Below are 13,201 nucleotides of genomic sequence, written 5' to 3' on the forward strand. Positions count from 1 at the left end.
CATGAAAATAATTCCTATTTAAATTCAGTTTTACTCTGCCTTAGGGAGAGATGGACGATATACCAAGTAGCCATTTTTCTTTTCAGATAATGATGATCATTTCCAGTGGGGTGTACTCTATATGCTGTTTTTCAGATTAAAATCAGCAATGATAACATGTGATACAAACTTGCCTAAACTTATTCTATGGTCCTGATAGTTTCCATCTCTGTAATTTAGTATTTTAACTTCTGGAGTAAGTCCTGCTTTAAGATAGGGTGTAGTTATTCTAGTTGTGAAATGGAAGCTAGGTTTCATGGTTTTGCCTCCATCAGGAACCTGTACTTCTTCAACCTTTATTTTCTTCATAAAGGTCTTTATGAAGGACTTCACAATTCTACTTCCTTCCTCAAGTATTGTCTTAACAGGCTTAACAGGCTGTTAGCAAAGTAGAAATTCTTGCTGTGTTGAAAAGTCTACACAAATGATGGTTGTTATGTTGAACGTAACAGTGCTGAGTTCAAATCTCAAGTGTCTGTCTGACCATGGGTGAATCTCTTTATTTCCATTCTCCATCGGTAAGTCTGTAAAATTATGGAAATTCTAACAGCTCTGCACAATTCTTGAGCCTTAAAGTGTTAGAGAAGCTACACGAACCGATGAACACGTATATTTTATAATATTTAGTGCTTGGATAAAGCAAAAGTGATTTTAGATTGACTTTTTTTTTGGTCTGAAGTTTTTCTATTTAAGATTGTATTTCATGCAGAAATATTCTGCACTTGATAGGATGTATTTTGCATTTAACTTTGTATGCAATGAATCTTGGACTTATACAGCCCACAGTCAAAGTAATGTGTGCCCTATTTAAGTAATGAGCTATTGATTTTAAAATTACTCATTTTATTACCATAGTGTGGAACTAGTAATATTCTGAAAACTCATCTCTGAAATGGACGCTGTTTAATTTCAGTTTGAGATGGGACAGAAATGGACTTTAAGGATTTTATCTATTGAAATTTGGCATATCACAGATAGAAGGGACTGTTCAGCCTCACACAGAGCCATACACCGTACTTAAAGCGTCTGTGAAGAAATGCCTCTTCCTCTTGCTTGAGCTCAGACCTCTGAACAGACTTGTAACGTAATGTCGCCTTTATTTGTCACTGGTAGCTGTACCCTATATGCGTTCTGTTGCTAAGTATTTACACCACCTTCAGGATCAAAGAAATGCTGCCAAGAAGGCTCATTGTGAGAAATTTTGACCTACTTTGACATTTGGCACCGCTTTGCCTGCCAGGACCAGGTAGACTGTGAACAGACCTTCAGCATGTCTTCAGTGAAGAGGTCCAGTCTGACATTGAGATAAGAGAACCCTGTCCTGGCAACGCAAACGAAAAGCAATATTGCAAACAGTCAGAGGTTAAACTTCTTTTCGCCCCTTCTGCCGCCTTCTCTCAGGGATGCAAAGGGAGTTTGCTGGGAGAAGGGGTGTGGAGGTTGCAAATTCGGTTCATTTGTGTGTGCGTGTTTGTTTTCCATCCTTTTCCTGCTGCTAGTTCTTAGCTCTGCAGCACTGGAGCATGTGTAGAGAATCAATTTGCTTTCTGTGATTGCTTTAAACAACTTTAAACTGCTCATGCCATAAGATGAGGTCCCCTAGCAGGTCCCCTTCTCCTAGCAGGTGAATGAGAAGAAATGGCTACACAGCTGATTTTTTCAAACCTACACTTTTGCTTTACAGGCTGTGATGGAGTTTTCCTTACGTAGTATATCACTGAAACAGTATATTAGTAAGCTCTATTTGTCAAGTAATACAGATCAGTTTGTACATTTTGTTACCAAAGATTCATGTTGCGCTTCTGCTTCCCTTACCTTTCTTCTCCTCCTCGCATGTAAAACACAAAACTTTGTAAAATTTTGGCAATTTAGTATTCCCATTTTCAATGTCTGAATTGAAGTATGAAACTGTGTAGTTTATGCAATAAATGTGCTGTACATTAAAAGAAAATCATAGGTGGTTTTCATACGTTTAATCTGAACAATCATAGACCTCTACATTCGGATGAAGTGAGCATCACTTGAAAATGCCTGTTCATTTCATTAGCTGACTGTGAAAGGACCCTAGGTGCTTTTTTTTAGGTGCAGATGCCTGACATTGATCGGGTGAATTGATGCTGATTTTTCCGAGCACTGCTTTTGGAACTTTAGCCTTCAGCTTTTTAAGGAATGATATTATGAATTTGTTTGGTTTTATCAACAAAAATGAAAGAATCAGAGCAAGGTTTGATGAGGTACCTAGCTAACAGGCTTCTGAATTCTTTATACTGATAAATTGAGATGAGAGTGGGATTTGGGTAGGGGAGAGAAGGGGTTTTCTTTGAAGCAAACACTTTCTATGATTAGGTTCTCAAAAGTAGCCTTCTAACTTCTCTTAAGCTATTGATTGTTTACAAAGAAACTTTAAGGAAATGGGTTTTATTAATTTGACTGTGTATTAATAAAAATGCTGGAGACGGCTTTAGTGTTGATTCTTCAGTGGATAAGTATGGAGGCCCACCTTGAAAATGTGAGTGGTGAAATGAAGAAAGTAAGCCAGTACGCTTGTAGGTTCACTCAGTTTCTGTAACGTTAGGACATTGATGGAGGGCTTCAGCGCTACAGTGTGGGCTCTGAGGGTTGCATATTCCATCCCACCCCAATATCCCTGAACAGGAGTGTGTTTGGCTTTCTCGAGAAATAGATGTTTTCTTCTTATATCCTTTCCATAGCAGAGGTATTAATGGTAAGAGAAGGTAATGTCTGAATTACACAGTAAATAATAGTAAGTCGAGAGACCGTATTCAAAAGCTGTTGATACTTACGGAGATCATCTGTTGCTCAGAAAGTCACCGTTGTGGTAGTTTTAATTCATGCGTTAGTTTAATTTAATGCGGTATTCCATTCAGTGGTGTTTAAATACTTTGTAGTTTGGAGGACATAATTACATCATCACTTTAGCAGCAACATGAAGTTGCATCCCTCAGTTAGAGTTGGAAAGTCACCAAAAGGATAGTCTGTGATACACGGAAGATCTGGTGTTTGGAGGCTGTCCATTGGTGTCCTGATGTCATCATCCTTGTCTTTGTTCAGAGCTTGAAATAAAAAGGTCACACCAATTTTTCTTTAATTACTTTCCTCCTCCCCTTCTGGATTATTAATGGCACTGAAGCAGATCCGGTCTCTTATTGTATTGAATGCTTTCGTGACTAGATTCCCTACAAGACCAGTGGTAACAATAGCTGGCTAGTAAAAAATTAAGAAAAGAAAAGAAAACTTACTCATAGTTCTTTCTATCCTAAATAGTTTTGTAGGTATTTTAAAGCCAACCTAGCAGCGTGTTTTGCAGTGCTTACGATTCATGAATACTTAACCCCTGACACTGTCTTTATTCAGAAGAATGTCTTGCAACTTGTGCTGTGTAATGGTTTTATACTTAAAAGAGCGTTCAAAATCTTTTTTTTTTCCTTTCTTACTTTAAGCTTATTTTTAGTAACCTAATGTTTAATGAAAGACACTAAACAACTTAAGACTTTCACAGATCATTCCCTGTACATGAAAGGTCCCATTTTAATGTGGATTTTATGCATTTTCTTCATCTGCCGTCTACTTTTTTCGTAGCCAATAACAGTAAGATTCCTAAGGCTACTTTCTCTTTAAGGACATACTGCTTACATAAATAGTCCTTTACACCATCTCCTTGTTTTATAATATTAATTGTTTGTCAGAAGATGGGAAATATTCCTTAGAAATCTGTTTTCCTGATTGTGCATGCCTTGTTACTATTTCAATTATGCAGATTCTTGATGCTGTGGAAATTTGTGCTCGATGACGCCAAGGCAGCTGCACGTTGTTAGCATTGTAGGCTGTCAGATGATCATGTGGGATTCTTGCAGCATGCAACATTCAATAGGATTGAAAAAGGGCTTTTGATGCAAGGCATAGCTTTCCGAATATATTTGTGCCTTTTAGTTAGCTAATATAAAATCATAATTTATTATCTTTAAATTTAAAATGCTGCCTCATTTTTCTTCTGGTTGGTTTCATTTTGGCTTCACTAGAAGATGCATCTGGTACATCCACGATTGAGGAGTTTATTAATGATACTGTCGTTCAGTTCACTTACTTTTTTTCCTTTTAGAGTCCTAGCTAGCCCACAGATTACATGATCACATGTTCATTCAGTCATTCATATAGAACACAAACCACCATGCATGATTTCTTCTTCTTTCTTTTTCCTCTCTGCCTTTTTTCTTCCCTTTAAGTTGCTTTGTCATGTTCTCTTTTATCATTAAGCTTAGTCTTTGTCTTCCCCTCGCTACTATTTGTTCTATATTTTCCCATGCTTGGTTACTGCAATATTATTTGATTAACGGGCTGTGATGATGATGAACCTGCACACTGGAGGAGCAGCTACTACAGTGGTGATGAAGGGATGTAATAATGGTCGCTATCCTCGGAATTCTCTCTACAGTGACTGCATAATAGAAGAAAAGGCAGTGGTCCTGCAGAAAAAAGACAATGAAGGATTTGGATTTGTGCTCAGAGGGGCAAAAGGTATGTGCTTCTGTGTGTGTGTGTGCGTGATGTGCACTGGCATGAAGAAATTTATACATCTCTGAATATAAGCAGGAATTATTCTTGGTGCACTTGGTTGCTAGACAACAGGATTCTCTGTATGCTATACAACTCGGACGGATTTTAGTGGCTTCTGTCTGAAGCAGTTTGCATTTTTACATAGGAGAAGCACTGTATAATCGTTTTGGGGGGAGAAAGTTTTGTCTGTATTTTTATTGTGTTGCTATATGTAATATTTTGTCATTAATCTGTTTTGTTATGCAGTTTACCTAACTATGGGAAACCTGCTTTCCTTATAAAACCTGCTTCTTTATTTCAAATGTCAGTCTGTTTAAATAGGTCTACGAATAGAAATAGACAAGAGAGTGATGTTTTGTTTAAAATAGGTGTGGATCTTCTGCAAGGTGACATTGGTGCAGTTTTAGTATGAAAATATGATCTTTTTTTATATCTTCAGAAGCTGCACGTATGTTGCATGGCCTGTAGTGTGCTCATTTTAGAAGCTGTTCATATGTTAAACTGCATGTTACTTTTCTGTAGACTAAAATCTATAATAATGGCATTCTTAAGAGTTAAAAAAAGCATTCTATTTAATGCTTTGCTTTTTAACTTTCAGTCCAGTTTGCTCCTTTTGTATTTAAAAAAAAATATATGATGGTATGTCCCATCACTTGCTCCCCCTCATTTTACATGGGTTCTCCCTTGCCTTGCTTGAGCATGAAAATTATTCCATATCTTCATTCTTGGGACATCATTTTTGCTCTCCCGGTTCCCCCACCCCCAAACCAGTGCCACCATAGATTTTCAGTGTTGTAAAAGCTTTTCTAATGTTAGCTACATAAAAATCTGGGGAGTTCTACTAGGAAAGCCAGTAGCCCTACCTTTTAGCTAACCCGTTGGCATGAGTCGTCTGTGCATCGAGCAGAGGTTGCTCGCTCTGTGTAAGCCCAACAATTGTCCCCACATTTTCTCTGTAACAGTGAGGGCACCTCAGGTGAAAGACCCAAGGACTTTTCTGCTTGTATGTGTACGTGACAGTGAGAGAGAGGGCTGTTACAAGGCCTGCTGTGCCTCCTTTCCTAAAAAGTGATTTCTTCCGTTATCTTCTTTGTAACATACATTTAAATCTAGAAGAAAAATTCAGTTTGATCTTTTTCATCCTTTCCCACCCCCCCCATCCCCCCAGTTCTGCTGGATGCTCTCTTCTGGCTACAGCACACAATTCCTTTTTAGTTGGATGTTTCCAGAGTTACAAGCATTATTGCTAGGCATACAAAAGGGTTACTTGAACTAGTACTGAATATCCTGAAATACTCAGAATCCAGCTCCTGCCTCACGCAGCTTGATTTGGTTTGTGTCAGTAAAGAAGCATGTATTTTTCTCCCTGAATTGAAGACCTGTGGATTGCTATTGCAGAGAGATTGCACTCTGTTCCCGGCACCTTGATATCCTTTGAGGCAGAGCCCTCTTACTTTTAGCGCCCACCATTTTTAAACCATCAATTTAAATGGCCAATAATAGGCCTTTAGTCAAGTGGTATTTGCAAGCACTCCCTAACTTTCTTTTTTTAATGTGGTATTTATTTTTAAAGCTGACACACCAATTGAAGAATTCACCCCAACTCCAGCCTTTCCTGCTTTGCAGTACTTGGAATCTGTGGATGAAGGGGGAGTAGCATGGCAAGCTGGCCTGAGAACTGGAGACTTTTTGATCGAGGTAGGAGATCCTGAAATTTGATTCTCAGTGCTCTGTTGGGGAAATAGTGATATTCCCTTTGTAGAATTTACTTTGGAAAAAGTGTGTGGTGCTTCTGAACAGCAAGTTCAGTGGACTGACACCAATAATGTACTTCACTTTATCTATTTTAAAATCTCATGCAGCATTTAGGAAAGCAGTTAAAAAGAACAATGTTCAGGTTGGCTGGGAATTTTCTGATTGTTCTTTTTGTTGTTTGGGAATACACTATCAGAGAAATTTGGGAGTTTTTATTCTTCTTTGCATTATTGAATTGAAATTTAGATTAACTTCAATATTTATTGTAGGCCATCCATTCTGTGGTCTTCTAAATATTTTTACAGAGTCACCAAAATTAATGACTTTTTGTTCACCTATTTCTGCAATCAGAAATATCAGTGGTCTAGTGCTGTTTAGAAACCATGGAGAATAAAGCAAATTACTTTGGCTGGAAATTAAATATTTCCAACAGTGCACTGTAAATACAATCATACAAAAAATAACCAATGGATGTTATCGCAATAAAAATTACTGTATAAAAAGGGTATACTTGAACACTGTCTTCATTCATACCAAAAATGTCTTCACATTTTGTATTTTGGAGGATTTGGGGTTGGTATTTTAGGTTTTGCTGAAATAGTTGGTACTGCTTTTTAGTGTTACTGGGCAGTTTGCAACAAAATCGTGATTTGGGATTTTCTTCTTCTTCTCCCCACCACCTTTTCATGACCAAGAAAGCAATGCTGTAATTCTGTGAAACTAGGTATTTGAAAATAGGTCTTTCAGGTTGGATCGAGCAAGCCTTGTCTGCAAGATCTATTGATTTTATTTTATTTTTTCTTCTTCAGGCACATATGCTTTGTTAAAGTATTTACTGGTGCTACAACATTTGTTTCTGCAGAGCTGGCCTTTACATTCGGGAGAGGATATAATATGCAGCTTTTATTTGTTGTGTGCATTGAACTCCCATGGTGATTGAATTTAAATAGTTGCACTGCTTCTTCACATTGTGACAATGAAAGAGCAGGCTTTGCAGACTTCTAAAGTAAATAGATGTGCATGTTTATCTGTGCCTTCAAAGTACGTTTTTCTTACTGTTTGTTTACTTAAGAATAAGCATTTAGCAAACTATTAAACAATAGCTTAAAAATTGTACTGATATGTACTCTGTGCAAGGACGCTTTCAAAACTATGATTATTGACGTTAGGTGTTTTTTTTAAACAATGCTTTATTTTTAGAAGGTGATTGTTAGGCTTTTAATCTATAGGAAGTATGAATAGCCTGTACTGGCTGATTTCACGGGTAGATTTGATGGTGAATAATGTGTAATTTAATGGAGAGGATTACAGAATGATAACTATGCCTATGGATTTTTTTAAGATCTCTGAAGGGATGCAAGAAGTCTGGGTAACTGATTCTGCACAAAGCTTTAGTGGTTTTCTGGCAAATGAAAGAATGACTGTCACTAATTGTCCAGACAATTTACTCCTAGCCTTAGCTTAGAAGAGCAGTTAAACATGCACATACATTGCTGAATCAGGACATTAATCCATACTCTACACAGTCCAGCATATTTGTAATTAATTCTGAAAGAAACAGTTGTTACATGCAAATCAAATCCATTTCTGTGTCATATATGTTCATCGGTGTTATTCTGTTCTGAATTTTAATTAAGAGGATATGGTAATCCTGAGAAATCACAGTTTTGCTCTTGTTGAAGACTTTTATGTTGGAGAAAGGCAGGGGTTTTTCTCTGTGAACTGCATGTGCAGTGCACAATACTCTCTAGCTATAGAAAGCCATCCTTGAAGATATTTACACTGATGCAAAAGATACTACTGTTGAAATATAAATGACTGGTCCACCTGCACTTCTAGGAATGCCAAGCTACTTTATTTCTTGTGTTGAACCGAGAAGAGTGAAATGTACTATACATTGCAGCGAGTGGTTATCGTAACTGGTGTAGTTAGTCTGTCTTATTGTTAAATGATTTCGCCCATGACTCTAAAGTTTATGCTGCTGTGTGTAAGTGCCACCTCAACCATTTGTAAGTAATATAATGCATTTATCATAAATGTCACATGAATAATAAAAGAGTTAATGGGCAACTAGGATCCTAATGAGTCCCATTTATAACACTTGCGTCAAGCGTCAGGCTTTAGGGAAGTGAGAGTCCAGTTTGGCAGAGGGCAAAATGCAAGGGAGAGCAGATGTTTCACTCTTGCTCGAGGAGGTTCGGTGGCTTGGGGTCATGGAGATAAGGGGAACCTTTTCCCTTACTCCTCACTATGGAAAGACAGGTTTGACAGGCTGATATATCCTTTTCTTGGAAGCAGGAGAGATCATGAGGGTAGGTGAAGAGAAGGCATCATTTCTTCATGTGTAATTATGGTCTCTGGATCTTCTGAAGGGAGTAAAACTTCAATGTCAGCTACTGAGCATACTAAAGTAGTTCAACATTGAAGATGACGCATGTTGAGCAGAACAAATAAAAGATCTATACAGAAAAGGCAGAAGAAGTGTTGTCTTGCTTCAGCAGGCAAGCAGAATAGATATTAGCTGGAACAGGGTTGGCACAGTTTCATTTGATTGAGGTTTTATCAAGTTTGCAGTTTTTCTGAAAAGCCACATGATACTGATTTGTCCAACCTGTACAATTAATTTTAATGTGAGACTTCAGAGATTAATGTTAAACTTGCCTGTGGAAGTCGTGCTCACAGACTCTTCCTTGAGATTTCTGCAAATATATGGGTTTTCTCCTTGCTTCAAATCCAGTCATATTTTTTGTGATAAAAATTGTCATGTGGGTAGTGGCTTTTCTGCATAGAGCACAAATAAAATGTATTGGAAAAGCGCATGAGTAGTTTTAGAGCTGAAACAGTTAGCTAGAGACAGCTGTCATTATATGTGGATTTTCATAAGCAATTCCACAGTTGCCGATTCATGGGATTTTTCTTAGCTTTGATAAACAATCGGAAATGGAGTATGTTTATGACTTGGTTGTTATAACCGAGAGAGACTGTATAGCTTGCCCTATTTGCTATTTTTCACATTTTTGGTTGATGTTTTCTTGAATCTTGGTATCTGCCCAGTGAAAAAGACAGATAAAAGTAAAGCAACGTATTAGTGCACGTGCTATCCAACCTAAAAATTACGGTTTCCATTATAAGGGGATTTAAAAAACTACAACCATCATTAATGTATACACCAATTCTAAAGCCGTTGTAGGTCACTGTTAATTGTCAGAGTGCCTTAGTTTCCATAGTACACCTACGTGATCAGAAAAAATCAATCTGTAAGCTGATTTGATTTGTTACTTGATATATTTGGAAGAAAGACGTGTATTTAGCTCTGACTCTACATCTCTTATTTATGAATACTCTTTATGTACCTAAGCCTTCCTTACCTTTGTTTAGTGTAGTAGTCAAACTAAGCATAAATAGAGGAACCACTGAATACTACCAGTCAGAGTGCTGCCTTACAACTTGACTTAAAGAATTCTTTAAGTTGGAGTTGTGTTTTCTTTTGAGGTTTGCTTCGATGACATATACAAGTATAACCATCTTTAAATACAGAGATCCATTACAGTGGAAGAGGTTTTTTAACTCAGAATAGTTTTGGGGGGTTTTTTAGTATAGCAGGATACAGACTATCTTACTAAATTAAAACCCCGTGGATTATTGACTATTTGTTATTGTTTTGCAGGTGTTACATGATGTGATGTGTGGGGATTTTTCATCTGCCACAGAGCATATCTCATATCAAGCAATAATGTTTTAATATCAATACTTAGAAAGTGCAACTACTTCTGCAGTACTTTGCCAGAATAATGCATTTGTTCTCTAAATGAGGCATCGCAGTTTGCATTATTGTGCCATAAAATCACTTATTTTTCCAGATAAATTGAAATGCTATTGTCTTGAGAATAGGATGGCTGCTTATTTACATTCCAGTTAAAATGTAAACTAGATAAAACCAGTGTATTATCCATTAGAAAAGAAAAGAAAAGGAAAAAAAAAAGGCAAAATTCAAGGTCTGATTTGAGGATCAAAACCAGAGATGGTAATAGAAGAAATCTCATCATTTTGCTGCAGAACAGTTCAGTTGGTACTTGTACTAAAACATGCAAGGTAGTCTGTAGTAGAACTGCCTGTATTTCTTTGTCCTCAAGAGCCTACAGAATTTACTAGTACAAACTTTAAGTAGTGATAGCTGGAAAATAGGCATCATTTTATTACAGACAGCATTATTTTATCATTGTATTAGATAAAGGTATCTGTCCTCTGACTGTATGTAGGAAGTAGCAATAAGCATTTAGGGAGGCATTTAAAATATCTGGAATATTTTTTTTTTTAAAATACACATGTACACACACAAGTAACTTTAGATTCATATTTAGCAATAGGTTAGATTTTTGTTTTCTTCCAGTAAACACTTCATACACACTTCAAAACTGATCTGGAAAGCAAGCTTTTAACTTTGTTGTTGTAACTTAGACTATAGTCATTATGAATATTTTTGGCAAGCATAGCAATGTTATGTCTTACATTTGTATTCAATGGCTGGATGAATTAGGGTTTTACAAAGCCATCTGTTAATGATTTAAATCCTTTCAGCAATAGAGAAACCTTCCCATCCTTAGGTAATCTTCATTAATTACCCTGTGGCCAAGTTTTCTCTTATTCCTAGTGTGAACCTCGCTAGCTTCTGCCACCAGATATAAATCTAATTTTTTTTTTCCAGGCAGCTACATGGGGACCATGATATTTTTTCTCTCTTGGAAATAAACTGAAGCTTTGTTAGTGTCTTTGTAATAGCATGGATTATCACATTGCAATTTTTTGCAGTTGTTTTCTGAAAGTTTGTTCATATCCTCCCAAACGTGTGGACGCCAGCTCAATGCAGTAAAAGCCTCCCTAATATTGTGTGTAGGAGGAAGAAATTAAAAACAACATTCTTACATTTTGGTATGCCGTCTTTACCTCTCACACTCAGGGCCTTTTGGTGGAGCAGAAGAGTAAGGTCCACCCTAGTTCTCTGCCTTGCATTAGGGGTTTTTTGTTGCCAGCTTGGCTGCTCCTCCTGTCCATGCGGTGAGCCTCCCCTTCTGCGGGTTATGCAGGAGAATGGCCAGGCTCTTTGCAGCGCACTCTGAGCTGTTCTGTTCCTAGAGAGCATCTAGTTTTGGGTTCAACTGTACAAAGAATATTCTTGCATCTTTTTAATGATGAGCTATTTACCAAAACTCCAACAGTACTGCAATGTTTCAGCACACACATATATATATGTGTATGTAATCTATACTGAAAGTTTGTGTGTGTGTGTGCGTATGTATGTACATGGTTATTGTAAGGGTAGCAGGGCTCTCACTAACCTGCCAGTCTGAGGTACAGCAGACCTTGCACATCTAGACTGGACACCAGTATTTTTAAATCTGTGTATTTAATTGGCACATAGTTTGATTCAACCAACCGTTAGAGGAAAAAGGTAATTTCTGTTTACCAGTTAGTCATAATCCTCTTGGTGACATCTGAATATGATGTCTATTAAGCACAAGTGTACTCCCGACACTTCGTAAAATGAAAGTTGTCAGAGTCCAAAGGAAACTTTCTTCCTGTTTTGATTTTGAAATTCTTCTGCTTAAGGGTAACTACAGATGTACTGGAGAAGTGGGACAAGGGGGTCTTGGAAAAAGAGCAGCTGTGGTACAAGTGTTGAACAGTCTGGTGTATCTGTGCAACCTCTGACCGAGCGGATTAATTTTTCACTTGATGGAAAAGTATTTTGCTTTCTTTCCTCTTAAACTCAGTGAGTGAGGGTTTGGGGTTTTTTTTTCTTGATTTATGTTTTTAGTGGGTGATGGCAGCTGAATAAAATTACTGTTCCTTCAAAGCGCTTTGGATCTGCACAAAAGCGCTGTAGAAAAATGATAACTATTTTGGATTGTTCTTTATATCTGTTTAAATGCAGCCTCTAACCCGTAGGAAGTGATGGTATTCCGAATGTGCTCAGTGTGATCATAAAAAAGGTGGACGAACCTTGTTTAATTCTAAAAATACATTAATAAGACTATTACCTTTTCGGCATAGATGGAAATGGGCAGACAAAAAAGAATTTGGTTCTTACAAGAGCTCAGTTATTCACACCTAAGCAAATAATATGCTTTAAAATAAGACTGAAAAGCAGACAAAAATGAAATCACTTTGCTGTTGTCAGACATACAAAACCAGGCTGTGAGCAAAACTGGGAAATGTTTGCCTTTAGCCTTGATTCTACATGAGGTGCATACTGGGCTTGTAATCCCAAGGTGCAAGAGAAAATAGCGGTATTTATCCGATTTCCCAGCAATGTAACAAGTACCAATTTGATACTGAGAACTGATTTTTATGCTTCTTTGAGAGGAGGATTTGGAAGGAATTTTGGTGATAATGGCAGCAACAGTCAGAATTAGCTCTGTGTCCATTCGGTTCTCCATTATCAGTTTTAAGGCATTTTGACCTAGATGTCACAGTATTTTTAAGAGACGTTTGCTAACATTTCTGTTCTGAGGGATTCTGCCGAAGCTCATGGGACTGTGTGTGGAGTGTGGAGCTATCCATAGGGAGCTTTTTGACTTCTTGTGAATATGAAAACCAGTACTTCCCTGACTGCCTACTACAAAATCCTCTAAAAATAGCAAATTTGTTTAAAGATAAGCTGCTTATTATAGATAGCCAGTTCTTGGCCACCTAGAAGCCATCCAGTGGCATCTAGCCATCTTGGCCATCCAGTGTTTCACATAAAGCACAGCTATGGATAGTCTTCACTCTTGCAGACGTCTGTCTATCCTCTGTTCAAATAATACAAGAATAATACAACTCTTCCATTTCT

General features: G+C 37.4%; 1 protein-coding gene across 2 annotated transcripts in view; it reads left to right on the plus strand.

Annotated features, from left to right (window-relative positions):
* The window catches only part of SHANK2 (SH3 and multiple ankyrin repeat domains 2), a 319,794-nt gene that overhangs the window by 175,042 nt on the left and 131,551 nt on the right, over window positions 1–13,201 (plus strand). For both annotated transcript variants that reach the window (XM_072864803.1, XM_072864804.1), the window contains 2 exons: window positions 4,493–4,575; window positions 6,188–6,312. In XM_072864803.1, the coding sequence (XP_072720904.1) occupies window positions 4,493–4,575; window positions 6,188–6,312 (208 nt within the window). The remainder of the gene's footprint in view (window positions 1–4,492; window positions 4,576–6,187; window positions 6,313–13,201) is intronic.

This window comes from Ciconia boyciana, chromosome 6 (genome assembly GCF_034638445.1).
Source record: "Ciconia boyciana chromosome 6, ASM3463844v1, whole genome shotgun sequence".
Lineage (NCBI taxonomy): Eukaryota > Metazoa > Chordata > Aves > Ciconiiformes > Ciconiidae > Ciconia > Ciconia boyciana.